Source organism: Gracilinanus agilis, chromosome 5 (assembly GCF_016433145.1).
Source record: "Gracilinanus agilis isolate LMUSP501 chromosome 5, AgileGrace, whole genome shotgun sequence".
Lineage (NCBI taxonomy): Eukaryota > Metazoa > Chordata > Mammalia > Didelphimorphia > Didelphidae > Gracilinanus > Gracilinanus agilis.
In genome coordinates, this window is record NC_058134.1 from 41687002 (window position 1) to 41712816 (window position 25815).

At 37.7% G+C, this 25815-nt stretch overlaps 1 protein-coding gene across 2 annotated transcripts in view; it reads left to right on the forward strand.

The window, feature by feature from the left end:
- Positions 1–25815, forward strand: part of DNAJC13 (DnaJ heat shock protein family (Hsp40) member C13) — a 109967-nt gene that overhangs the window by 72555 nt on the left and 11597 nt on the right. For both annotated transcript variants that reach the window (XM_044679431.1, XM_044679432.1), the window contains 17 exons: positions 706–890; positions 1673–1747; positions 2642–2761; positions 4181–4360; positions 6384–6551; positions 7668–7781; positions 12236–12352; positions 13695–13872; positions 15680–15771; positions 17904–18003; positions 18247–18321; positions 18504–18616; positions 20266–20435; positions 20614–20656; positions 21270–21443; positions 24748–24927; positions 25186–25326. In XM_044679431.1, coding sequence (XP_044535366.1) covers positions 706–890; positions 1673–1747; positions 2642–2761; positions 4181–4360; positions 6384–6551; positions 7668–7781; positions 12236–12352; positions 13695–13872; positions 15680–15771; positions 17904–18003; positions 18247–18321; positions 18504–18616; positions 20266–20435; positions 20614–20656; positions 21270–21443; positions 24748–24927; positions 25186–25326 — 2225 coding nt within the window. The remainder of the gene's footprint in view (positions 1–705; positions 891–1672; positions 1748–2641; positions 2762–4180; positions 4361–6383; positions 6552–7667; positions 7782–12235; positions 12353–13694; positions 13873–15679; positions 15772–17903; positions 18004–18246; positions 18322–18503; positions 18617–20265; positions 20436–20613; positions 20657–21269; positions 21444–24747; positions 24928–25185; positions 25327–25815) is intronic.

Consider the following 25815-nt stretch of genomic DNA (forward strand, 5'->3'; position numbering starts at 1 on the left):
TTCAGGTTAGCTTATTTTTTAACATCACTACAGAAATTTTGCCTGTGGAACTTTAAAAATATTTCACCAATTATATTAAAATGGAAATTCAGGATAAACAAAACATTATACTGGTTTGCTGTTACCTTGCAAAAAAACAATGCAGTGGGGGGCAGCTGGGTGGCTCAGTGGATTGAGAGCCAAGCCTAGAGACGGGAGGTCCTAGGTTCAAATCTGGCCTTAGACACTTCCTTACTGTGTGACCCTGGGCAAATCATTTAACCCCCATTGCCTAGCCCTTACCACTCTTTTGCCTTGGAACCAATACACAGTATTGACTCCAAGACAGAAGGTAAGGGTTTAAAAAACAAAACAACAATGCAGTACCTTTAATATCCTTTCATATCCAAGTGTCCATAAGTAGAAATGTGCATGGGTTGATGAGGTAACAATTCAATATACTGACAAGATTAAAACTGCAGGATTCTAAATTTTAGTAGAAAACCTGCTCATTTTTCTAGTAGGTACCTTTGTATGGACTGTTAGATGAAATAACTGTAAAATCAATGTGGAAAAAAAGGAAAACTGAACAGATCTTATTTGACTTTAAACTGAAATTGTGAAGTGTTTGAAGAATTGGTTTTTTTAGACATCTATAATAATTCATAGATGCCAAACCTTCTTAAAGCCCCATTAAAAAATCTTTCCAACTTTTGGTTATTTCAGATTTACAGCCTTACAAATATGCAGGGTATCCCATGTTGATTAGGACTATCACGATGGAAACTTCAGATGACCTCCTTTTTTCAAAAGAATCACCACTGTTGCCTGCTGCCACAGAGCTGGCTTTCCACACTGTCAATTGTTCTGCACTCAATGCAGAAGAGCTGAGAAGAGAGAATGGAATCGAGGTGATAACCTTATGCTTATCTGCAAGACTTTTTTTTCCCCTACAAAAAAGTCATGAAATATAAATGCTGTTGGCCTATCAATTTTTAATTTATTTTTTTAAATACTTGCTTCTAGGATAAAACACTAAGGTCCACATGTAATGACCCCCTCAGATACAATGCTTTCCAAAACAAAAGTGGAACATTAGGGATCTATCATCAATGGATCTTTTTGTTTTGTTTTTTTAAAAATCTATTAAATAAATTGCTTAAGTTGCTCAAAAGAAACCATTTGGTAACTGCCATGGTCAGCACTTATTGATCTTCTGCCATTTGAAGAGCTAATGAAGTATCAGAGTTAATTAAAGCTAATAAGATCATTTTGCATTGGGTCTCAGAAATCATCCTTATATACTGTTTAGAAGCTTTTGAAAAATATATGTGGATTTTTGGTGGGAGGGAAATTCATTACCTTTTTCTTCCTGATGAGTAACTAGTTATTAAGATCCAGAAGAATCATTAACTTAAATAGGTGACATGAAAAGGATATCTTTTTTAAATTGCCTTTTTTGGTTAATTAATCTTTATAGATTGTGGCCTTGCAAAATAATTTTTTACCTTCTTGAGTAGGAAATTAATTGGTTCAGTAAGGAAGGAGGAAAGCTAATATGCTGTTAACATAAAAAACAAAAATAATGATCTAATGAATTTTAACATGAAAAGTTGCTTCATATAGTTTTGTGTGGAAAACTTTAGGCTCTCAGGCTGGATTATACTTAACTGTTAATTTCATTTCTCTACAGGTGCTACAAGAGGCATTCAGTCGTTGTGTAGCAGTCTTGAATCGTTCTAGTAAGCCAACAGACATGTCTGTTCAGGTAGGCTCAAAGATGCTTATTCTAGGCTATTCACTATTCACTGACATGGGATAAGGGAAAGAACCTAGTACTGGAAGTTTGAAAACCTGATGTTTAGAGGGTGGTGTGAGAAAATGTGTACCTGAGGCTTTATAAAGTACAAAAATGAGTCCAAGTCATGGTAAGGAGGAATGTATGTGCTAATTAAGTAAGCAACATTATAGAGCACTTGTTTATACAATTTTTTACAAAATTTTGAAGAATGAAGAATACTGTGGAGAGGTACATTATGGCTAAATATTAAAATCCTAATTCATTCCTTAGCCCATCTTTTCCTACTCAGGTTAAAAAGAACAGGAATATGGAAGTTCAACAGATAGGCACACATAATAACATTTGACATGACTGTACAAATAAAACTAAAATACTTATAAATGAACACTTAAAAAAATACCAACCAGGGAGCAGCTGGGTAGCTCAGTGGATGGAGAGCCAGGCCTAGAGACAGGAGGTCCTGTTTCAGATCTGGCCTCAGACACTTCCCAGCTGTGTGACCCTGGGCAAGTCACTCGACCCCCATTGCCTAGCCCTTACCACTCTTCCACCTAGGAGCCAATACATAGTATGGATTCTAAGACAGAAGGTAAGGGTTTAAAGAAAAGAAAATATCAACCATAAGAGTTATATAAGATGCTTGCTCCAATAATAGTATGAACTAAATATTCTAATTTAAAAAAAAAAAACAAATATATAGGACAGGTGATTTAGTGAGGATTTTCTACATGCTAGGTACTATGCATACTTTAAAGCATTAACCTAGTATTTGGAACAAATTTTCCTTTCCTCCCCCACCCCTAACCCCCTTTTAAATAAGTGTATTCAGGGCCCAATGTCCTCTTGTGTTTCTCCTTTCAGGTGTGTGGGCACATAAGTAAGTGCTATAGTGTGGCAGCTCAGTTTGAAGAGTGTCGAGAGAAGATCACTGAGATGCCCAGCGTCATCAAGGATCTCTGTCGGATACTGTACTATGGCAAGGTGAGAGCATCTTAGCACTCTTTCTTAGTCACTTTGGAGTGCGTCTGCCCAGCATCTGGAGAGGCCGCTCCACAAGCATGTTGGCTTTATAAGTGGGCCTTTTCTCCCCAGAAATTAGAAGTGATCCCTAGACTTCTTCCCAAGGCTAGCCCACAAAAGTCTATTCAGTCTCTGAAGTCATGCAGACAGTAACCTTTAGCAGCCCAGTCCCTAAGGGCTGAGATCATCGTAGAGACAGACATCCTTCAGGAGTTTGTCTGAGACAGTCACGTTCCAAGCAGCCAGGGAGGGTTGCTCAACAGGTCCCACTTATCTTCCAGATGTTTGTCAGCTGACTGTTCTTGTTAGGTTCTGTTTGTGTTCAACTCTGTGTTGATCTTTAGAGATATCACTACCTGATGCTAGTTTGAGCTATTCTTTGTTTGTGAGAACTGATGAGAAATTTAAAAGACACTTGATATTTAAAGCTAGCACCTAGTTAGGCCTGGATATATTGAAACTTGGTTTCTGCTGTAGCCAGGATATTTCCTAGTCTATACATGGTGGCATCTATAGCCTGTGTTCAGGCTACCAAGAAAATAAAAGCTTTTGATACCCAGAACTGAGAGACTTCAACTGAACATGGACTGGACTTAGTAACTCTCTCGTGTGTATAGTACTTATGTTTAGTTTTTAATCTGATAAAACCTCCCCCCCTTTTTTTAAAAAAGTTAAACCTTTACCGAAATCTGTCTTAGAGTCAATACTAACTATTAGTTCCAAGACAGAAAAGCAGTGAGGGCTAGCAGTCGAAGTCACATAAATGCCTAGGGTCACCCAGCAAGGCATTATCTGAGGCCAGATTTTAATCCAAAACCTTTGTCTTTAGGCCTGACACTTATTCCATCAAGCCACCTAGCTGCACCTAAACTTTATATCCCTTAAGGCAGCCCTTGCACCAGCTTAAATGTGACTCTTGACTTTGGAGGATAAGCACACATGGTGAGAAGAGGAAAGCTAAGGCCATTCTCCCCATGGAGGTCTCTGAGTCTGTTGATATTAAAGTCAAAGTATCCTAGGGGCAGCTGGGTAGCTCAGTGGATTGAGAGTCAGGCCTAGAGATGGGAGGTCCTAGGTTCAAATCCAGCCTCAGACACTTCCCAGCTGTGTGACCCTGGGCAAGTCACTTGACCCCATTGCCCACCCTTACCACTCTTCCACCTAGGAGCCAATACACAGAAGTTAAGGGCTTAAAAAAAAAGTAAAGTCAAGGGATCCCACCTTTGTTCTTCTAGTCACCTTTTATGTCAAGCATCAGTAACAATAGAATTAAAATCAGAAATGAAACAGGAAACAACATAGTGTCCACATCTGATAGGATCTGTGGTATTTCACATTCTTATTGCAGCCAAATTGATTTCCTTGCCTTTGATCTTTCAGAGCATCCCAAAAGTGGCTTCTCTTGCAGTAGAGTGTGTCAGTTCATTTGCAGTGGACTTCTGGCTACAAACTCACTTGTTTCAGGCTGGAATTTTGTGGCATTTACTTGGATATCTGTTTAATTATGATTATACTCTGGAAGAGAGTGGCATTCAGAAAAATGAAGAGACAAATCAGCAGGTAATTTATCATGCTAGTTGGAATATTGGATTTGTATTTTAACTACTAAGTAAAACTGGTCTTATGGAAACCTTATAGGGTCATTTATTGGGATATTCATATTTTCTGAGTAATTCCCATTTCAAGAACCAAAAACTTTTATTAAATCTTTTTGATAGAATGTATTTTAGGAAGATTTTAGACACCTTTTTGTATTCAGTACATCTTTATTTTATTTACTTTTTTCCAGTTACTAAAAATCCATTTTTCTCTCCCAATCCCTCCATTTAAAAGAAAGGAAAAATTCATGACAAATAGACATAGTAAAAGAAGACATTCCCACATTGACAATGTACAAAATGTATCTCATTCTGTACCTTGAGTTCTTTAGCTGGAAAGACACATCAATGTTTCATCTTTGGTCATCTGGATTTATGGTTCATCTTGGAACTGATTAGTGACTATCTTAAGTGTTTCAAAATTATTTGACTTTACAATATTTTTGTTATTATCTGACTTCTCCTGTTTCTGTCACTTCATTCTGCCTCAGTTCCTAAATGTCTTCTCAGATAATAAGTGCTTTTTAATTGATGAAGCATGACCAGAGCAGAGTACAGAGAAACCATCTCCTTATTCCTGTGAACTACACCTGCCTTAAAGCACCCAAGGTTGGATTAGTATTTTTGGAAGCTTTGGTGCATTATTGATTCACACGGAACTACTAAAACCCCAAGATTTTTCTTCATACAGGCTATTATCAAATCATGCCTCCTCCATGTCCCCTTTGTAAAAGAATACTACATTTTTGTCTCTCTTAAATATTGAATCTTTTGAAATTTTTAATGTTTTACTTTCTTAATTCACTCTTTCCATCCCCATTGAGAAAGCAAGGGAAACAAAACCCCTTTTAGAAACATGAACAGTCAAGCAAAACAAATTTCCACACTGGCCACGTCCAGAATTATGTCTGTTTTCACTCTCTATCTGTCCCTATAACTAGAAGTGAGCACTCTGCTTCATCATGAACCTGAAGTGTGTTTTCTTGATTTAGAATCATTTTTGTAAACATAAATTATTATCCCTATAATGTAATATCATAGTGATGCTTCTTAAGACCTGTTGACAGATGCGAAGCTGTTTCCCTCATAGCACGTGTCTCTAGGATGTTGTGCTCTTTGTATTTTAGATTCTTTCTCTCTTGTTGCTGTCACTTTCAACTTTCTTCTCCTTGATTTCAATATATTTATTGCCTGTCCTCTCCCAGCATCTGATTTATTCTAATCTTCTTTGGTCCTGGAAAATTGAATCCTCAGAGTTATTTAAATTATATCTAAAGTAAAAGCAAATAGGCGTGAAAGGTTTTTTTTAAACCCTTACCTTCTGTCTTAGAATCAATACTATGTATTGATTCCAAGCCAGAAGAGCAGTAAGGGCTAGGCAATGGGGGTTAAATGACTTGCCCCAGGGTAACCCAGCTAGGAAGTGTCTGAGGCCAAATTTGAACCCAGGACCTCCCATCTCTAGGCCTGGCTCTTAATCCACTAAGCTACCCAACTACCCCCAAAATAGTTTTTTGTAAGTAGAGCACATAAGCATTAGTGCATTGACTTGGACAGTTTTGTATTACTCAGTTCTTTTTAAATTATTTTTGGTTCTCCATTGAGTTCCAAATAAGTAAAGCTATTACATAACTAAGTTCTACATAGATGAGGCTATCGTGTATAATATAGCAGTAAGGACCAAACCTATGAATTCATTGACATGGGAGACTCTCAAGTAAAGGAATCTGCTTTACCATAGTAAGTTGACACCTTCTCTGTTACTTAAAAAGAGTTTTCTGAAACCCTGAGAGGTTCAGTGACTTACCCGGTGTCACACAGCAAATATATATCAGAGGACTTGAACTCGGGTCTCCTGGCTTTAAGGCTGTCTCCCTACTCATTATGTCATACTTCCTTTCATATATATGCATGTGCCTGTATTACTTTATGGGTGTACAGTATGAGTATGCATTTTAAATATGTCAACTCTCTTTTTACAACAGGAAGTAGCCAATAGTCTTGCCAAATTAAGCCTCCTGGCTCTCAGTCGCCTTGGTGGGTATTTGCCTGATGAACAGTCTACTCCAGAAAATCCAACAATAAGGAAAAGTCTGACTGGTTTACTAACACCATATGTTGCTAGAAAACTTGCTGTGATTGGCCCTGCTGAGGTATGTATGTCTTGGATTATTTATGGGTCCATTAGAGAGTTGTCTCGGTATGCATCAGAGGTCATTTGAAAGGTTGTGGCGAAGGGACTGAACTATACTGATTTACTTTAGGAAACATGGGGGAGTGATGAGGTATGGTGGATATTCTTATTAACTGTTGATCTCAGTTTACTACTCTGTGATGTTGAACAGGCCGTATATCTCCCTTCCTTATTGGGGCTAGGCAGTTCCTTTTGCCTTAGCCATAAGTCACAGGATATGTATATGGTAAGTGTGTGGGAGAGAATGGAAAGGTAAGGGTACCCCTCTGTGCTGCCCCTCCTCTCCCAAATCCTGAAAGGCTAGATAGAAGAAAGAATATACGAATCAAGAAAGAGGAATCCTATTCTTAGGAGTAGAATAGAAAGAATATGCTTTGTTTGTATTTACTCTTGATTCAGGGGACCTAAGGAGTTTTGTTCCCAGCTCTGTTCATTTAATTCCTGAATAATCCTTGACCCTTCTCTGCCCTTCCTCATGTCTGGCTTCTGTCTGTCCATGCATATACCCCACTTGTCACCCATCCTTTCCTTTCTCTATGTCTGGCCCCCATATGTCTGCCACCTACAGCTTCTTCCTCTTGGTTCCAATGAAGTCCACACCATGTTGTGGCTCTGACTCTTGTGTGTTCCTCCTGTTTTTGCATATCCTTGAACCAAGTGGTGGCCTCCTCCCTTCACAGGTGTACAGCTTCCTTTCTGCTTCCCTTCCTCATGTCCACAAGCAAATCTACATCACATAAAAATGCTTTTCATAGTAGTATGGAAAGATCCATTAGTACTGCACAAGTAGAGCTGGTTATTTTCTCCTAGGGTCAGGTGGTAGAGATGGCTGACATGTCCAGATAAGATGAGGGTAAAGAACAAGAGCCAATATTGGAATCCATCATCTCCTACTTGTATACTTCTCTGAATAAGTATCAATTTTAGTCTTAAATCAGAATTTGGCTTTGATAGGCATGGATCAATAGTTTCATTATCTTAGATGACTTTGAGACCTTGGGTTTTGTGATAAATAAAGAGAGTATATTTCTTTAAAAATTACATTTAAAAAGTAAATGATCTTTCTATTTCCTAGATACTGAAGATGCTTAATAGCAACACAGAAAGTCCCTATTTAATTTGGAATAATTCGACAAGAGCAGAACTACTTGAATTTCTTGAATCTCAGCAGGAAAGCATGATTAAAAAAGTATGTTATCTTTTATAAAATCATTGTTAAAATGTCCATTTTGGAAGGGGCAATCTGTAAAGACTTGTTAGTTTTTTGTTGGGAGGGGAGAATTGATTTTTTGTTTTGTTTTGTTTTTAAACCCTTGCTTTTCATCTTGGAATCAAGTAGTATGTATTGGTTCTAAGGCAAAAAAGCTTATAAGGGTTGGGAAAGGGGGTTAATTGATTCGTGTGGGATCAAACACCTAGGAAGTGTCTGAGGTCATATTTGAACCCAGGACCCTCCTGTCTCTAGGCCTAGCTCTCTTTTCATTGAGCCACCTAGCTACCCCCAAATACCTGTTATTAATAGGATAAATCAGCTACTTCAGTGATTCTGTCAATTCTGGTAAATTAACTTCAATGAGATTTCTTTCTCTTTAATATTCTTTTTTTTTTTAACCCTTACCTTCAATCTTGGAATCAACACTATGTATTGGTTCCAAGGTAGAATGGTAAGGGCTAGGCAATGGAATTAAGTGACTTGCCCAGGGCCACACAGCTAGGAAGTGTCTGAGGCCAGATTTGAACCCAAGACCTCCCATCTCTGGGCCTGACCCTGAGCCACCCAACTGCCCCTCCAATTAGATTTTCAAAGGGAGATAAAATGGAGATAAAAATATTGTTGCCTCTTGGCATTTGCCAGAACTTTCTTCTTAGTAGTCACCAAAATCTATTTTATCTTTTAATTTTTCACATTACTTCTGTCTTTTTTACTCTTAAGATCATTCAGGTTATCATATATATATATATCTTTCTCATCAATCCAAAATTCCTTATTGGTGGTGAAAACTAAATGATTAGTTTCTCTTCGTGTGCTCCCCTCCATTGAGAAAACCAATCTCTGAAGAATTTCTCCTTTTGTTGATATTTGCTAACAGACAGTTCACATGAGCCTTTTGTACCATATATGGTAAATGGTTTTTGTATATTACTCTGATGACAATCATCCCTAGACAGAGCAAGAGCCTGGTCTTTAGACAACTTTATGAAATAACAAGCTTTAGAACCTTATACTTCTTGTTGGGACCAGCTGGAGGTGATCCTTTGGTGGTCAGAGTCACCCACATTCTTCAGGGAAACCTACAAAATTCTGACACATTCAAAAACTTGACAAAAAGATAGATAGGAACACCCAGCATGAATCATTTCTTAGTGGTAAGCAATGATATAGGACAGTGGTGGTGAACTTTGTAGAAACTGAGTGGCCAAACTGCAACCCCCATGCTGCATGGGAGCCCTCCACCTTACCTCAGATAGTAGAGGAAGTGCTGCCATTGGGCTGCTAGGCAGAGGGGCAGGTGATGTGAGAAATGTCCTCATGTGGGTATGGAGAGGGGGAAGGGAGCAGTCCCCCATCTGGCACACATGCCATAGGTTGCCAAGATAGATATAGAGTGTATCACTACTTAAAAATGAATTCCAGTGTTTTACCATTTTAAGGTTTTTTTTTTCCATTTTCAACTTAAATACCATTATTACAGTTGAATTTTATCCTTCATGTCATCTTCCTTGTCTTTCTGAATGGAAAAAGAAATGAGAATTGTTCTTTATCTCCTTTACCTTTTATTATCAGATTTAACGAGGTTAGATTTTAATTTTTTCATTTTTTTTGTTTCTTATTATATATACTCTTCAAATTGGTGACAGCCATATAACTCCAACCTTCACCAGCCTTAATATGTGGTGAATGAAATAACAATATAATAAGAGGGGTCCCCACCTAATGTACATACTTTGCTTACAAATAGCACCTTGGAATGACCAGTGGCAATAGAAACTCTACTCCAAATTTCTCTTCTTCCTTCCCATCCCTTCACTGTCTTACCCTCAGCTCAATCTGTATAAAGCATTTCTTGAGGCAGTAAGAATTTGAAGATAAAGCTGACCCTGCTTTCACAGATCTTCCTTTTTCTAAGGATTACAGCACATACACATCTAGCTAAGTACGTGCCAGATAATTTGAGGATGAATAAAGCACTGACATTAAGGGGGAATGGGAAATCTTTCATGGTGGAAATGGTACTTGAGCCAAATTTTGAAGAAACCTTTAAAATAAGGATTCTAAGAAATGGTGTTGAGGACAGAAGTATTTTGAGGCATGGGAAGTAAATCATGGAATATTTAGGTCCAAGAACAACTAATAGAAACTATTTGACATAAACATAAAGTCAGTGAAGCAGAATAATGCCAACTACATCTGATAAGGTGGGAGCCAGGCCATGGAGGGCATTGGTGCCAGGCTGCTGAGAAATGTGAATTTTAGCCTGGAGCCAGTAGAGATCTACTGAAGGTTTTTCAACAGAAGAGTGAAATAGTGCCTTAAGAATATTATTTTGGCAACTGTATGGAAGTTGGGTTGGAAATGGGAAGACCAGAAGCAAGCAGGCAATTTATTGATGAGTGCCTAATCCTGGGTAGTGGTCAGATGAGTGGAGAGAATAGGGTAAATGTGAGAAATGGTATTTAAAAATCAGCAGATTTTGGCAACTGGTTATATATGGTAAGGAGAGGGAGATTTGTAGAAAAATGAGTTAGGGGCAACTATCAAGTTGTAAACCTGGATGACTATGAGAGTGATGATGCCTTCATTATCAAAGGGAAATGTTGGGGAAAGTACAGTTTGGAAACTGTAGAGTATCAGATAAAAGAGACATCCAGGTGACTATTGTTCAGCCTGCATTTGGTGATCTATGACTGGAGTTCCAAAGGGATTCAGGTAACAGACCTAGATTTGGGAGTTAGAGGTATACCAGGATAATTGAGACTACCAAAAAAAAAAGAATATAGAGCAAAGAGAAGAGACCCTAAGAACACTTTCCCCTGACTCCACCAAATTCCCGCGGAACTTGTTCATTTTTCCATGTTGAATGCATTCTGCTAAGAGAAACAAAGATAAATTATTTATCAGAATTTCTCATCTTTTAGGATGTGATCTCTGACAATAGAACCAGAGGTAGTGTAGTGCAGGGTTGCTAGCAGAAGCCTTTGCTTTTGCAAATTCAACTGTAAGCAGCCCTGGCAGTTAGGTTTTAGAATGTTCAGAAAGTCAGAGGCTATAAATAGTGCTGAAGTTCCAACTGAGGGGCTTTTGCTTTTTGGCTTTGCTTTTGCCTTTTGGCTTCAGCATTGGCCTGTGCTTTGGTCTTTGGGGGCATTTGGACCTAAGCTGATTTCTCTGATCTCTCCACCTACATCCCTGCTATTTCCCCTGAATTTCCCTGTGGGCCCTGGGAGGAAGGGTGGACTTGGTGGTTGGACATCGTGGATTTAGTTTCTGTAGGCAAGTAGGGCATCCTAAATCAAGCCACCCCTAATTTAGTGATTTGATAAATATTTTACTTCAAAGGCAGTCAAACCTTCCTGATTGGGAGAGCTGGACTCTCTCAGTCTAACTCTCTCCTGTAACTCATCTCCCAGTGCCAGCCTTCTCCCTAGCAGCAGTTATAAAAACCTAAAACTTCTTTCCCTCTGATTATCCCTGACATTAATAAATCCCATTTGTTACCTATACAAGGCCTCTGGTGAATGATTATATTGAAGATTAAGGCAAAGGCTCAAGAAGGAAGGAATTACTTTCTTTTATTTCTTGAGGGAAACCTAGGCATCCATCTTGGGCAGGAAGTACTTAGAGGAGACTTCCTGCAGTCTTTAATTTCACTGGCAGGGAGGAGCCTTTGACTCCTCCCTTTGACTTTAGAAATTAACAAGAGAAACCCCAGCCTTGATCTAAACATTTCTGACTGGCCCAATTCCTCTTGTACCTTAGAGACTTTCCCTGCCTGAAGGATCCAGTCTGATTCCTCACAGTACCTTCTGTCTCTAGCCTCCTGTAAATAAGCCTGTTTGTGCTGCCCTCCTGTATACTCCCATTCATTCCCTTATCTTCCTACATACCACCTCATTCATCCCTTAACCTAATCATCCTCTTTATTCCTCCCTATACTATAGATTACTCACTTATTCCATAATAGTAGCAAGTGTCCCTTGGCTTCATCTCCTTTCTTCAAGCCTAAGTTGACTTCTATTGACCTTATCTCATCTACTTGTGCCACCAAGAGCCACCTCTCCTTTCTCCCCACCCTTCACTCCCCTTTAGCTTCTGCCACTATAGCATTCAACGAATTAACAGTAATTTGAATGGGGGTTTCTTACGAATCTACCCTAGGTCTTTTGGTGTATAAAGACCTTCTGTAGTATAATCTGTATGTAGGATACTGTGGGGCCTTAAGTGAAAAAAAGAATGTAGTAAATTGGACAGAGTGAACTTTCAGACAGTTGGTTCCAAAGGCCCTCAAGTTATTATTATAAGGGGGTAAAACCACCTGTTGAAGAGATTCATTAATGTTTTTATTTCAACTAATTGGAAGTCAGACTGAGAGTATAGAACCATCTACATATGCTTATAACTAAAAAGCATTTTACTTTTCAAAGGGTGATTGTGACAAAACTTATGGATCAGAATTTGTCTACAGTGATCATGCCAAAGAACTTATTGTGGGAGAAATTTTTGTCAGGGTATACAATGAAGTCCCCACTTTTCAACTAGAGGTAAGTTTTCTCTGAGAAGCATTTTACTTGAATTTTGTTTAATGCCAAAACATTTATTTTGGAATCAGTTTGGTTTGATAGAAATAATTGAAAGAATAAAATACAGTACATTGCTATAGGTCTTACACATATTCTTATAGCACTAATATGTTGGGGGAGGTAAAGGTGCAGTGGTTAGAGATATATTTTTTCCCAGATTCTCTAGTCCATATGGTAGAGAGAAAGCTAGGTAAAGCCCATGTAAAGGAAAACACTCTTTTCTGTGTTTGGGGCTTAGTACCTATGGAATGTATTTGGATGGGTGTGGGTATAAGTAAATCCTAGCCTCATCAAATGGCCCTATTTGGGGATGCAAGTGAAGTTGGAGGCTCAAATGGCCCTGGTATTTTGTTTGTCCAGCCATCAGACCATATCCTGGTTTACTTAAGTGTCTAATCTGTAGTCCTCTTAACTAACAGGCAAGTTACCCATTAGTGATTTTTTTTTTTCATTTAACAATTTATAATGCCAGGTCAAGAAGAGATTTTTTTCCAAAGATGATGGAGGTGGTGGAATGGATATAGAGTTACCACATAGGTCCCAATCCCTGAAGAGACCAAAGAAATGTTTTTGTTTTTGTTTTCTCCATACTTGGAAACATACTCTCTTGTTTTGTGGGGGGTTGATCATTTCAAAAGCAAATTTTCTCCATTATGTTGCCTTTTTAACATCATCTCTTGGTGACCTGGAGGTGAAATACCATTGAGTAAATTCAGGTATAGAAAAACCTTCAGAGAAAGGAAGTTAAAGAACTAAGGAACCAATGAGACAGGAAACTGATTCCACAGGCACTGCCCCCCTGAGCAGCCCAGGCAAATTAAGAAACTCTGGTTGGTCCCTAAGATGTGATGTGTGAGAGTTAATGGGTAGAGAAAAGGGTTTATAAGGTCAGACCAGGTGCCTGTTGGGGTCTTCTGGCTCGAGCATTAGAGAGCAGAAGGAACCCTTGTTGGAGCTTAGCTACAGGCCCATCATGGCAGCCCATAGATTAGAAAGCTAAGTATCTCTCTACCTCTTTCCTACCTTTCCCTCTCTTTACTACTCCTATTACTTTGATTTTAAAAAGTTATTAAGTTATTATCAGCCTCATAATTTTAATTATTACAGTCAGGAATTGAGACTTTTTGTTTTATATAAGAAAAATAATTTTATAACAAGAGTAGGTATGTTAATTAAGGAAAACAAGTTAAAATGATCATTAAAATGTTTATAAACATTACTCTTTGTAATTCTACTTTGAAATATTATATACCTTTGAATTGTAAATTATTCAAAATTTTTAATATTTCATTTTTAAATTTAGCTTCCAAAAGCATTTGCTGCAAGTCTTTTGGATTACATAGGCTCCCAAGCCCAGTACCTCCACACTTTCATGGCCATCACCCACACTGCAAAAGTAGAGTCAGATCAACATGGAGACCGGTTACCAAGAGTTGAAATGGCTTTGGAGGCTCTGAGAAATGTTATAAAACACAACCCAGGTATGGAGATGTATTTATTAATTAATAGATCCTTTGTAAGTTTTGAAAAAACTAGTCCATTACTGTCTGGACACTGTGGGGAGATTTACCACACAATGTGATTATATACAGAGTGAGTGGTAGGGCAGAGTAGACCCTTCTTTGGGAGTTGGAGGGGGAAAATCTGAGTCATGCTAGAATGTCCACTGCCATTGCAAGAAAAATAAAGTTAAATGGATTAAAGTAGTTATAACAGATCAAACTTGAAAAAGGATCTACTAAAGGTAACAGGGTTTAGATCACATGCCAGTTTGTGAGCTCCTGAAGGACAGAAGCTGCATTCTTTATTTCAGCAGTAACTTGCACAGACTGTTTGTTGAAAGAGCAACCCAGCAAGCTTTGAGGTTAAAAGTCCTAGGAAGAAGTAGATTTCTATTCCCTATTCAGTTTAAGAGGGAACTCGCATTACTGTAGAAAAGGGGTTGGCAAACTGGCCCATGGGCACACTGTATATAGCCCATGACTTAAGAATGTCTTTTACAACATGAAAAAAATATACTGGGGGTGGGTTGTACATGGCACATGGGCCATAGTTTGTAAACATCTGCCTTAGAACAATATAATCTTGAATTGAAGGTGAATAAAGTAAATAACTTTTGTAAGCTTTTTTTCTCCCTGCCTTGAAATTGATTTGGCCCCCAGGATAATGTGTAAAGCCTTAAGTTATACAGATTCCAGGGCCTTGAGAGCCAGAGTATATATTCTCTACCGACAGTAGAGTGGTACAGAAGTTTTGAATGGAGGAAATGCTGAGATACATTTGGAATATTCCACAGATATTGATCTGAACCAGTAATTGGAGAGGGAGAGAACAAGACAGGAAGACCACATTAGTGAGTTAACAGGCCCAGATCATAGCCAAGTCAATCTGAAAAGAGCTTTATTATAGCCTCAAAGCTGGCACAGGGCTTTCCTTCTTTTGAAAGAGCCCTTTACAGATAAGAAAAATCAAAACCAGTGGTGTGTATAAGGAGTGGTCTTAAATCTCACAACATATAATTTCCATAATTGGCAATAGCGTTGCAAAATAGAAAGGAATTATTAACTTGTGAGCTTCATAAACTCAGGTTATTCATGATAATTTCATAGGCCATAAAGCATACTACATAGTTATTCAAAGGGCTAGTGAATGTTTTCTTTGTATAGCCTTTGTTGCTATACTCTAGGTATTATGATAACTTTTTCTTATGTTCTACACTAAGGATGACAATGTCCAAAAGAATATCTGACTCTCAAAATGAGTTTAATCCAAAGCCAAATGGAAGTTTCTTAATGCTGCCAAGAAGAAAGGCTCCTTAACTTAGAGGAAGTACTGAAACCCATACTTTAAATTTTGAACTAAATTTAAACTTCATAAACGAAAAGCTCAAAGGGCTTGTGTTGTCTACCTGCTTAATTTGCCCTTGAGAAAGTCAGACCCAGGTAGCCTCAGTGGTGTCTCATGGACATGAGATACCAAAGAAGGTAGTTAATTGTTCTGAGTCAAAGCCACCGTGAATCAAGATTTATTTGGCAGACAACAGCCACCTTGCTTTGAAGAAAGATGGAAAAGAGAAGCAAAAGCTCAGAAAACCAGTGAGCAACTATAGATTACAATTTTTTCCTAAAATTAAACATTTTGTTTTATGGCCAGAGGTCTGTTTCACTTATTTTATAACATAGTTTAGACTCACAATTGTAGTAAATGGCATTATGCTTTTTTAAAAGTTATCTTTAATTCAGGGATTGCTTCCAAGTGTGAATCAAAATGTTATTCTTATTTCTGCAGGTTCAGAGTGCGAATGTGTTGGTCATTTTAAGTTGCTGTTTTCTCTTCTCCGTGTCCATGGAGCTGGCCAAGTACAGCAGTTGGCTTTAGAGGTAACACCTCCCACATTAATGCTATGTGGTGTTTCCTTCACAGAAAGTTATTAATGCAAGTGCCCATCGGCCATTTTTCTTTTAACTTACAGAGTAGAATTTGAGTTTAAAACCTTTCCTACCAAAACAGGATGGTCCTATAAAAAGGCTGCTGTTGTTGTTTTTAAAAAATGAAAACCCAATTTTCTCTCGCTCATTCCAGAAGATATAACATAATCGAGTGGCAAAATCACTACCTTTGAAGTCAGAAACTGGGTTCAGATTTTATCTCTTTCATTGGCTAGCTGTGTGACCTTGGACAAATCTCTTAACTTCCCTGTGTCTGAGGGTTGTTATTTGGACATTTCAGTCATATCTGACTCTTTGTGACTTCATTTGGTATTTTTCTTGACAAAAGATACTGGAGTGGTTTGTGCCATTTCCTTCCCCAGTTCATTTTTCAGATGATGAAACTGAGACGGCAAACAAGGTTAAGTGATTTGCCCAGAATCATACGGCTAGTATGTGTTTGAGGATGGATTTGGTCTCAGCTCTTCCTGACTCCAGACCTGGCATGTTATCCACTGTAGCACTAACAGTTCTTTAGTGTCTGGGGCTTTAGTGTCCTCACTGAAAATGAAGGGGTTGGGGAAGGCAGTCAAGATGGCTGCCTGGACAGGAACTAGACAACCTAGTTCCTGAATATCTACTTCAGGAAAACCCAGAGTTCTTAGCAGGATGAATAATGATCAAGAAATCCAGTGAGAAATTGCATAAGTGACTTTTTCTAGAGGTTATCCAAAAGCCAAGGACATCAGGAGAGAGTGCTTCCATTTATTTGTTTGTTTGTTTGCTTGTTTGTTTATCTGCCTATTTATTTTTTAAACCCATACCTTCTGTCTTAGAATCAATACTGGGTTTTGGTTCTAAAGCAGAAGAGAGCACTATGGGCTAGGCAATGGGGGTTAAGTGACTTGCCCAGGGTTTGAGACCAGATTTGAATTCAGGACCTCCCATCTCTGGGTCTGGTCTACAATCTACTGAGCTATCCAGCTGCCCCTTTCCCCCTTCTTTTGAGTGTAATGTGTATTTATCATATCTTCTCTTTCCTGAAAAATAGCAATATCAAATGGAAATTCATGGTTTCTGTTCTCTGGGCATAGAAGTGCTCCTTTTTGTGTTTAATTACAAATGAAGATAAGGAAACTGAGGGGAAAATTAAAAGTTTATACTCCAGGTTCTAAGGTCCCTTCTAGCTCTATCTAGGATTTTAGTCCCAAGAAGGAACATTTTTCCTACTTGAGTCTTAATATCCTAGATACAGGATCTTAAGAGTTAGAGCTACAAAGGAGCTCAGGACCTTGTAGACCAAACCTACCATTTATTGAAGAGCAAACAGACCCTTCCCTCATAGACTTTGTGATTTTCCTAGGGTTCCTTGGGTAGCAAGTGCTTCAGAGTTAAAACCTAGCTCCCCTGGCTGCTGAGTTATTGTTCTTAGGAGCCATGACTCTTCAAACTACTTCGGTTTTTGTTTGAGAGTATAAAGGGCAAGCACTTGGCAATATTGAATAAAGCTTACAATAGCTCCAAGTCACTTTACCAAGGTGGTACTCACTCTTTGGTGTGGGCCTTAAAATACACTAAAGCAGTTTTGTTACTATTAGCCTACTGACCACATGTTATTTCAGATATTTTAGTGTATTTGGAAGCCATTTTCGTCTTTACTAACCCTTAATTATAATTTAGAAACAAAATGAATTCTAGAACACATACTATAAATATATTTTGATGGTGTGTTAAATCTTCACAAATATTATAATTTTGTTAATTCTTTTTTTTTTAATTTAAACCTTTATTTTCTGTCTTAGTATTAATTCTAAGATAGAAGAGCGGCAAGACTAGACCATCACAATTAACTGTCTTGACAAGAATCACACAACTTGGAAAGTGTCTAAGGCCAAATTCTATCCAATATGCTGCCTAACTGCCTCAACTTAATTACTTCTAATGAATAAATGAAAAATTTCTCTAAAAGTTAAATACTTGTTACATAAGCTTCCCCTTTCCCATTTTATTGTGTTTAATTACACTGGAAACTGTAGTTCGTAATCATTTTTTTGTAACTTACTGAGTCTTTAATTCATTTTCAGGTTGTGAACATAGTGACGTCTAATCAAGAGTGTGTCAACAATATTGCAGAATCCGTAGTGTTGTCCAACTTACTGGCCCTTCTGCATTCGCTGCCATCAAGTGCGTATACCTATTTGTTAAAATTGTTAAATCAGAGTATAGTCAGCTTCTACGTATTTGTACTAATGGTTGTGGAAACATGTTGCAAGTAATTTGAAAAATTCTTCAGTTCTGGCCTTCCTGTGACCTCCAGATAAACTTATAGCTTTCATCTGCTGGGTCATTTAGTTCTAAGGAGTGCCAAGATATTCTCACGAGTGACTGCATGCATTGTAATTGGTCATTCTTGTTGCTTTTCTGCAGGCCGCCAGCTTGTTCTTGAAACTCTCTATGCGTTGACATCAAGTACAAAAATAATCAAAGAGGCAATGGCCAAAGGTAGTAACATTGTTCCGTTACTCCTTACCTTCTGCTGCGGTGGAAAAGCTTGTTTGAAGCCCCTTTGAATAATGTGCACAAACATTCATGGTTTGTCATAAATGAGGGGTAGATGCTGCCCTCTTGATGACATAATGGTGTGGCTAATTCTGATAGATGAACTCATTTTCCAACCCCCACAGGAGCTCTCATTTATTTGCTGGACATGTTCTGCAATTCAACTCACCCACAAGTCCGAGCCCAAACAGCCGAACTTTTTGCCAAAATGACAGCAGATAAGCTGATAGGGCCAAAGGTAAGCCCCCTGAATGCCCAGAATTGTGTTTAGTGACTGAAGGGCTAGATCTGGAAGGAAGGCAGATGAATTTTTTAATCATTTCATTTTTCCTAAAGCTAATCAAAATGAGAAGAGATCTGAAAAGAACTAAATCAGGGAGTTGTAGAAAATTTAATCTGAAATCATCCATTTGTACTGAGTAGTGATTTTAAACAAATTATAATAAGAGGAACTTGCATTTAACTCAAGATAGTTCCCCAAACTGAAGAAGACTTGTGATATATTTAAATATAAGAGAAAAGTGGTGTTTGAAGCATGGTAACACACTATTCTCCCATTTCCACTGAAGAAAAAATCAAGAAACAAATATTTAATATTGCTTTTAAGTCCTTGAAGGAAAAAAATGGAAGAAATGTCAATGTTGACATCTGGTGACAACCATGAAGGAAGGTAATTGTTAGAAGTCTATATGCTAAAGACAATACAACCTCTGAACTGATAGCATAATGATTATTGGGGTTAGGTTGCAGCTGCCAAGTACAATGGTCAAAATGAACTCAGTTACACACAACCTTCCTGTGATAATGATATTCATTTAAAATCATACCTTAAAAGAATACAACTTAGGATAGACTCATATGTAATTTGTCCAAAGTAGTACCTGTTGAATTGCTTCTAACAATATTTTTATGCAGATGTATCTTATGGAGGGGTGAGGGATTGCAGATTGAGAAAATGATGTTCAGAAAACCTAATTTGTTCTCATCAGCGTAGTACTTAAAAAGAGTAACAAGGGGGCAGCTGGATGGCTCAGTGGATTGAGAGCCAGGCCTAGAGACAGGAGGTCCTAGGTTCAAATCTGGCCTCAGACACTTCCTAGCTGTGTGACCCTGGGCAAGTCACTTAACCCCCATTGCCTAGCCCTGTAACAAATAAAATTAATATAGAAGGATATATACATATAAAAGATATTAGGGTTTAAAAAAAAAATTTAAAAAAAAGAGTAACGAAACAACTCAATTTTTAAATCATGATTTAGTCAGGATGATTACACATTTATGAAACTGGCTTTGATAGTGAGTGATAACTTTGAGTGTGATCTGCCAGTGTTTTAAGTTTTGCAAAAGAAGCTCCCCAAAAAACCAAAACATTAAATTTTTTTGAACTAAGTAAAAAAAATATTGTTTAAAATTAAGTGGAACAGGGGCAGCTAAATAACTCAGTGTAGTTAGAGCCAGGCCTAGAGATGGAAGGTCCTAGATTCAAATCAGGCCTCAGATACTTCCTGGCTATGTGACCCTGAGGAAGTCACTTAACCCATTGCCCAGCCCTTAGCACTCTTTTGCCTTGGAATTAATACATAATATTAATTCTAAGATGGAAAGTAAGGGATTTTAAAAAATAAATTAAGTGGAGATTTAATATTATTAATTCCTTTCTATAACCTTTGTGTTCAAGGTGATATTTTCATACCCTGTGATTGATGTGTGACCTTTGCTTTGCATTAATATTAAATTAGTTATTTTAGTAGCATAAGTATCAGAGTTTTTCTATTATGAGAAAACTTCTACCTAAAATTAATGCTACAATTTGTCTACAATGTGTCTTACACAATTTAATTGTTTCTGTTACATTTTTCTTTTTTTTCCTCAAATGGCTGCTTGCAGGTTAGAATTACATTAATGAAATTTCTACCAGGAGTATTCATGGATGCCATGAGAGACAGTCCTGAAGCTGCTGTACACATTTTTGAAGGAACTCATGAAAATCCAGAGTTAATTTGGAATGACAACTCCAGAGATAAAGTATCCACAACAGTTCGAGAAATGATGTTAGAGTATGTAAAGATTTATGGTAATAGCTGTCCCCTTAAATGAAATGTTTGTGACTAGGAAGGGGAAAACATTTACCTCTCTTAATCTCTTCCATAATACTTTGAACTGGAATTTGATGTTAATGTGTATATCATTTTCTAGATAAAGTTTGATTTTTTTCCCCCTTTTTTTTCCCTCAAGGCACTTTAAAAATCAGAGAGACAACCCTGATACAAACTGGAAGGTAAAAAAAGTTATTAACAACTCATTTGATTTACTTTTCTAGTGCTATGGGCTAGGGATAGCACATGTTTTATTATCCCCATTTTGTAGAGGGGTGAAAAGTCTACAAGCTGGTTTGGCAAGTTTCAGACCACATATATGTTTATGAAATAATATTTACACTGAGAGTTTGATTCTATGCTGCCACTGTGAAAAAATGTAGGCTTTTAAAAATGTTTGGTAACTCCAAGTTTCTTCAGGTTATCTGATTGCTAAAGGAGTAGGAAGTTTTTAATTCCCTTTATTTTAAAAAATGTTTTCTTGTCATTTAAGGTCAATACACAGTGGTATATTCGTATATCTGTAACTATCCATCTCTATTATCTATTTATCTCTCTCAAGTATAGTGTGTGTGTAAGCATACTAATATATCAAAACCATCACTTTCTTACTTTCTGTTAACATTAAGATTGCATCACATTCACAAAATGTAATTAATTGTTCTGACAAGAAGGAATAGAGACAAATAGTTACGTTATCATGTACATTTCTTTATTAGAAACTCTTAATTTCATTCTCTATTCTGAGTTTCCCAGGCACTGTGTCTTTGATCTCGATTTGCATTCCCATTTTAGTTGCCTGAAGACTTTGCTGTTGTATATGGTGCAGCAGATGGGGAGCTTGCTGTTGGAGGAGTCTTCCTGAGGATCTTTATTGCACAACCAGCCTGGGTTCTCAGGAAACCGAGGGAATTTCTTATTGCACTCTTAGAAAAGTTAACTGAATTACTGGAAAAGAACAACCCTCATGTAAGCATTGATCTTTCTAGCATGCAAAGTATTTAAATAGGAATGCCAACTGTAAAAGGCTGAAAAATCAAATTTTTTATTTGTAAAAATGAAATCTTCATGCTTGTGCTTCAGCTTACCCACCTTATGATGAGCTCTGTTTCAGGACAAGCTAAAAAAATCAATATTCAGTATGTTTCGTCTAATGGCTTCTTTATAAGCAGAGGTGTATGATAAGCATCATTTCTGAGGTAGCCAGGAGGTATTCATCTTTAAAAGATTCATTCATAATATGAGAGCCCCAAAGAAGTTTAGGGTAATGCTGTACCCTAGGGGAGAGCTGACATTAGGAATAAGAAAGTCATTGTAGTTTACAGGAAAAATCTCATCTAGTTGGTATTTGCTTTGCTTTCCTTCCGTAAGTAAATAAAAAGTGAGTTGAGTGGATCAACAAGTAAAAAACGTTTGACAGGGACTACAAATACCACCCCTTAAAAGTTGCTAATGTTTTTTAAATAAGACCTTTGTAGTAGTGGACATGATAGAAGCCTTTGACTTGGTGTTACACCAGAATGATCCTTGGGCCACATCTGTCCTCCCCACCCCAGCTAATTATCTGTCTACCAATATGTTTTTCCTTAACTACATTTCTTCCTTGTTGGGCTATTCTTACCCATGTTGTAACTTATATTGACATTTATTTATTCTGGAAATATTCAGTAAGCATCTAAAACTTAACAAATGTTGGAGGACAGGGTTATATTTTCTTTGGCCTGTCACTTTTCCTTCTGGATATATTAACCCCAATCATTATTTTAATATACATCTGAAGTACAAAGAGCCCTCTTCAGAAAGTCTTCTTTCAGAAAGTCTTCTTGATAGTACAGATTTGTTAACTACAACAAATAAGCGTTGTGCTAAAAATTGAAAGTAACACTGGAGGGGGTTGGAGGTGGGGTTGAGCAGAAATCTAAGATGGTAAAGAAGCAGGAAGCTCTGGAACAGGTACCAGACCAAATCCTGGGAAATGCAGAAATTCAAGACAAAGTCACAAGGAGTCCTTTTCCAGCTAGAGTTAGCATAGGGAGACAGAGAAGTCTGAGCCACTGAAGATGGTTCTGACCAAGAATAGCTCTACATGTAAAACTCCAGTAGCCAGGGAAAGCCTATGTACCAGAAGAAGAAGAGATTGTAGACCCATAATGGGGCACTGCAGGGTTCAGGAACAGGTGCCAGTGGCCAATTCTGTTGTCTATAACCCAGGGAAGATTGGGAAAGGGGATTTACACCCAAGGTGGCACTTTTGGTTAGGTTAAGTCTGCAAAGGCATAACCAGGGCAAGAATCCCAGACCAAAGAGGAAACTGCAGTCCTGTCACTGAATAATAGAGCTTCCTGGCTGGCTGATAATGACTGAACCCAGCATTGGGCTTAGAGTTTGCCCTGGAGCACTGATAACATGCAGGTCCCTAACCTGAGTTCTCCTTGACATCTTGGAATAATGTATTACTCAATATGCCCAGAAAGCAATGCCAAGCTCAGCTCAGACTTTCTCTTGAGAAGTGCACAGAGCCCAGCCCCTAACATCAAGGCCAAAATTGGGAAGTAGGCTCATAGAATGAGCAGGTAAAAAACTCATCCTAAAAAGCTATGATGGTTCAAAACAAATACCCAGAAGAAGAAAAATGACTTTAAAACATCTATAGAAACCTCAGAATAAAACACAGTTCAGGCACAAATCAGTAAGAATTCCTGGAAGAGATAAATCAAGAGTTAAGAAGGCTTATATTAATGAAATAAAAATGCTTTTGGAAAAGAAATGAGAATTATGAAAAAAAAATGAAAAGCAGATTAACAGCTTGGCTCAAGAGTTACAGAACCTCATTCAAATAACAAGTTCTCTGAAAATTGCAATCAATGGAAAAGAAGCCAGTGACTGTACAAGACAATTAGAGATATTAAAACAGTCAAAGACTGGGGAAAAAAGAGAAGAGAAGCCAAGATGTCAGAGGACAGGCACCACTGACCTGAATACTTCCAATATTCCCTTCCAAAAAACTTTAAAGTAATGCCATAAATTTAATTTTGGAGCTTAAAAGTCAACAAAACATCAGAGTGAGACCTATTTCCAGCCTAAGACCACTTAGATGGTCATAAGAGGAGGTCTGTGACACTGAGGTGGGTGGGAGATCCTGGAGGCATCAACTTCAGAAGCTCTCAGCCCAAGGACTGTAAGGGGGTCAGACAACTGGTCAGAAAGAGATCACAAGGGACCTTTTGCTGGCTCTGGGTGCTGCTGGCACTGACTGAAAAATTTATTGCCCATACACAGTTCTAGGTTGTAGGTCTTGGGTAGAGAGGAATACTTGTGGATGTACAGAGAACTAGCCTTTTTCTTGAGGTGGCCGAAAATGGAAATTTTAGGGGGTACTTGTAAATTAGGGAATGGCGGAACAAACTTTGGGATATAACTGATGGAATACTATTGTGCTGTGAGAAATGCCAAAAATGCCAAACTGTGGGATATAACTGATAGAATACTATTGTGCTGTGAGAAATGCCAAAAAGGTTGTTTCAGAGAACCCTGAGAAGACTTTATATTAACTGATGCAGAGTGAAGGTAACAGAACCTAGAGAACAATTTATGCAGTGACAATGTGAATAAAGACAATTTTATACAAGTTAGCAACTTATGTCATTGTAAAACCAACCAGGATGCTAAAGGGCTAATGTTACTCCCAGCCTCCTGATAGAGGTGATGGATTCAAAATGACAAATGAGACCCTTATTTTTTTGGGTGTGGCCAATGCAAGAATTGTTTTACTTGACTATATGTGTTTGTAATGGGTTTTGTTTTCAATTAAGGGAGCAAGGATCAGGGAGGGAAAAGATGCATTTTTGTTAACTGAAATATATATGTATATATGTCCTCACATATATGTATGTATGTAAAATACATATACACACAATTTTTAAAAGAAAATAACCAGTAGGTTAGCTTTTTTCAGGCTGTCAGTGTCTCCTGACATGAGAATTGCCTTAACACTTGGTGATTACTTCTAAAATCGCTGAAAACTTATACTTAAAAAAAAAATAACCTCTAGTGATAGTCCTCTCCTTGAGTGAATAGTTGTTTAAATGAAAGTGGGATTTATATTTTCTTAAATATTAAAAATCAAAGAAATGGAAAAATATGCTTTTTGCCTTAGTTTTATGAGTTGGCTGTCTAATTTCATACTTCAACTCAAGGATCCTTAATTATAAATGCAAAATAATTCGCCTATTTTTTGTATGTTTGAAATTTTGCTTTTTTTTTTCCCCCAAAGGGAGAAACCCTGGAAACGCTAACAACAGCGGCAGTCTGTCTTTTCAGTGCACAGCCCCAGCTAGCAGATCAAATTCCACCACTGGGTCATCTGCCTAAAGTGATCCAAGCAATGAATCACAAGAACAATGCCATCCCTAAGAGTGCCATTCGAGTCATACATTCGCTATCTGATAATGAGGTATTTTCCTTTTTGGGAGAGTCAGTTGTGTTAACATATAATAGAGTACAGTCAGTGGTAGTTCAAAGCTTTTCTCAAATTTGATCTGTCCTGATAACTTTTTAACCAGGTATGGAATATTTATATTTAATATGATAGATTGAAATTGATCTCCATCATATATATCTGTTACACAATGTTCAAGTTTACTTTAATACCATATTCACTTATATAAGAGTAGGGCTTAATAATAATGCAATTTCTCTTTTGTGTATATAGTTGTGTGTTCGTGCAATGGCATCTCTGGACACCATTGGTCCACTGATAAATGGAATGAAAAGGCGATCAGACACAGTTGGTCTAGCCTGTGAAGCAATTAATCGAATGTTTCAGAAGGAGCAAAGTGATTTAGTAGCCCAGGTAAACAGTTCTATTTGTATTGTAAAATTAGTTTCTAACAATTCTAACTTGGTAGAGCAGTTTCCTATGGGTGCCTATACATGTAGTCAATCCTTTTCTTATAAACAGCTGACTTATACAATAACCTTTACATGAGAAAAAGTTGTCCTTGGCCCACCCCTACCACTGCAAGGGAACCATTTCAGGGTGAGGGTGCACAGGTTTTAGAAAATTCATAAATTTAAGAAAACAGAAGAAAAGTAGAGTGCATATAAGGAGAACTTAAGGGCCTACGAGCAGACTCCCAACTATCCTTGGCTTGACTTGGCATTAAATTAATGCAACCTCTTTTTCCTATTAGCAATTTTTTGTTTTATCAGTCACATTGTCTTAAATTCCACCCAAGTTGTTAATGTTTAACACTTAGCTCTCCAGGAGAACAAATAAAAACATATGTCCCCACAACTTGGCGTATGGAAGTTACTTAATGCACATTGATGTTTAATATGC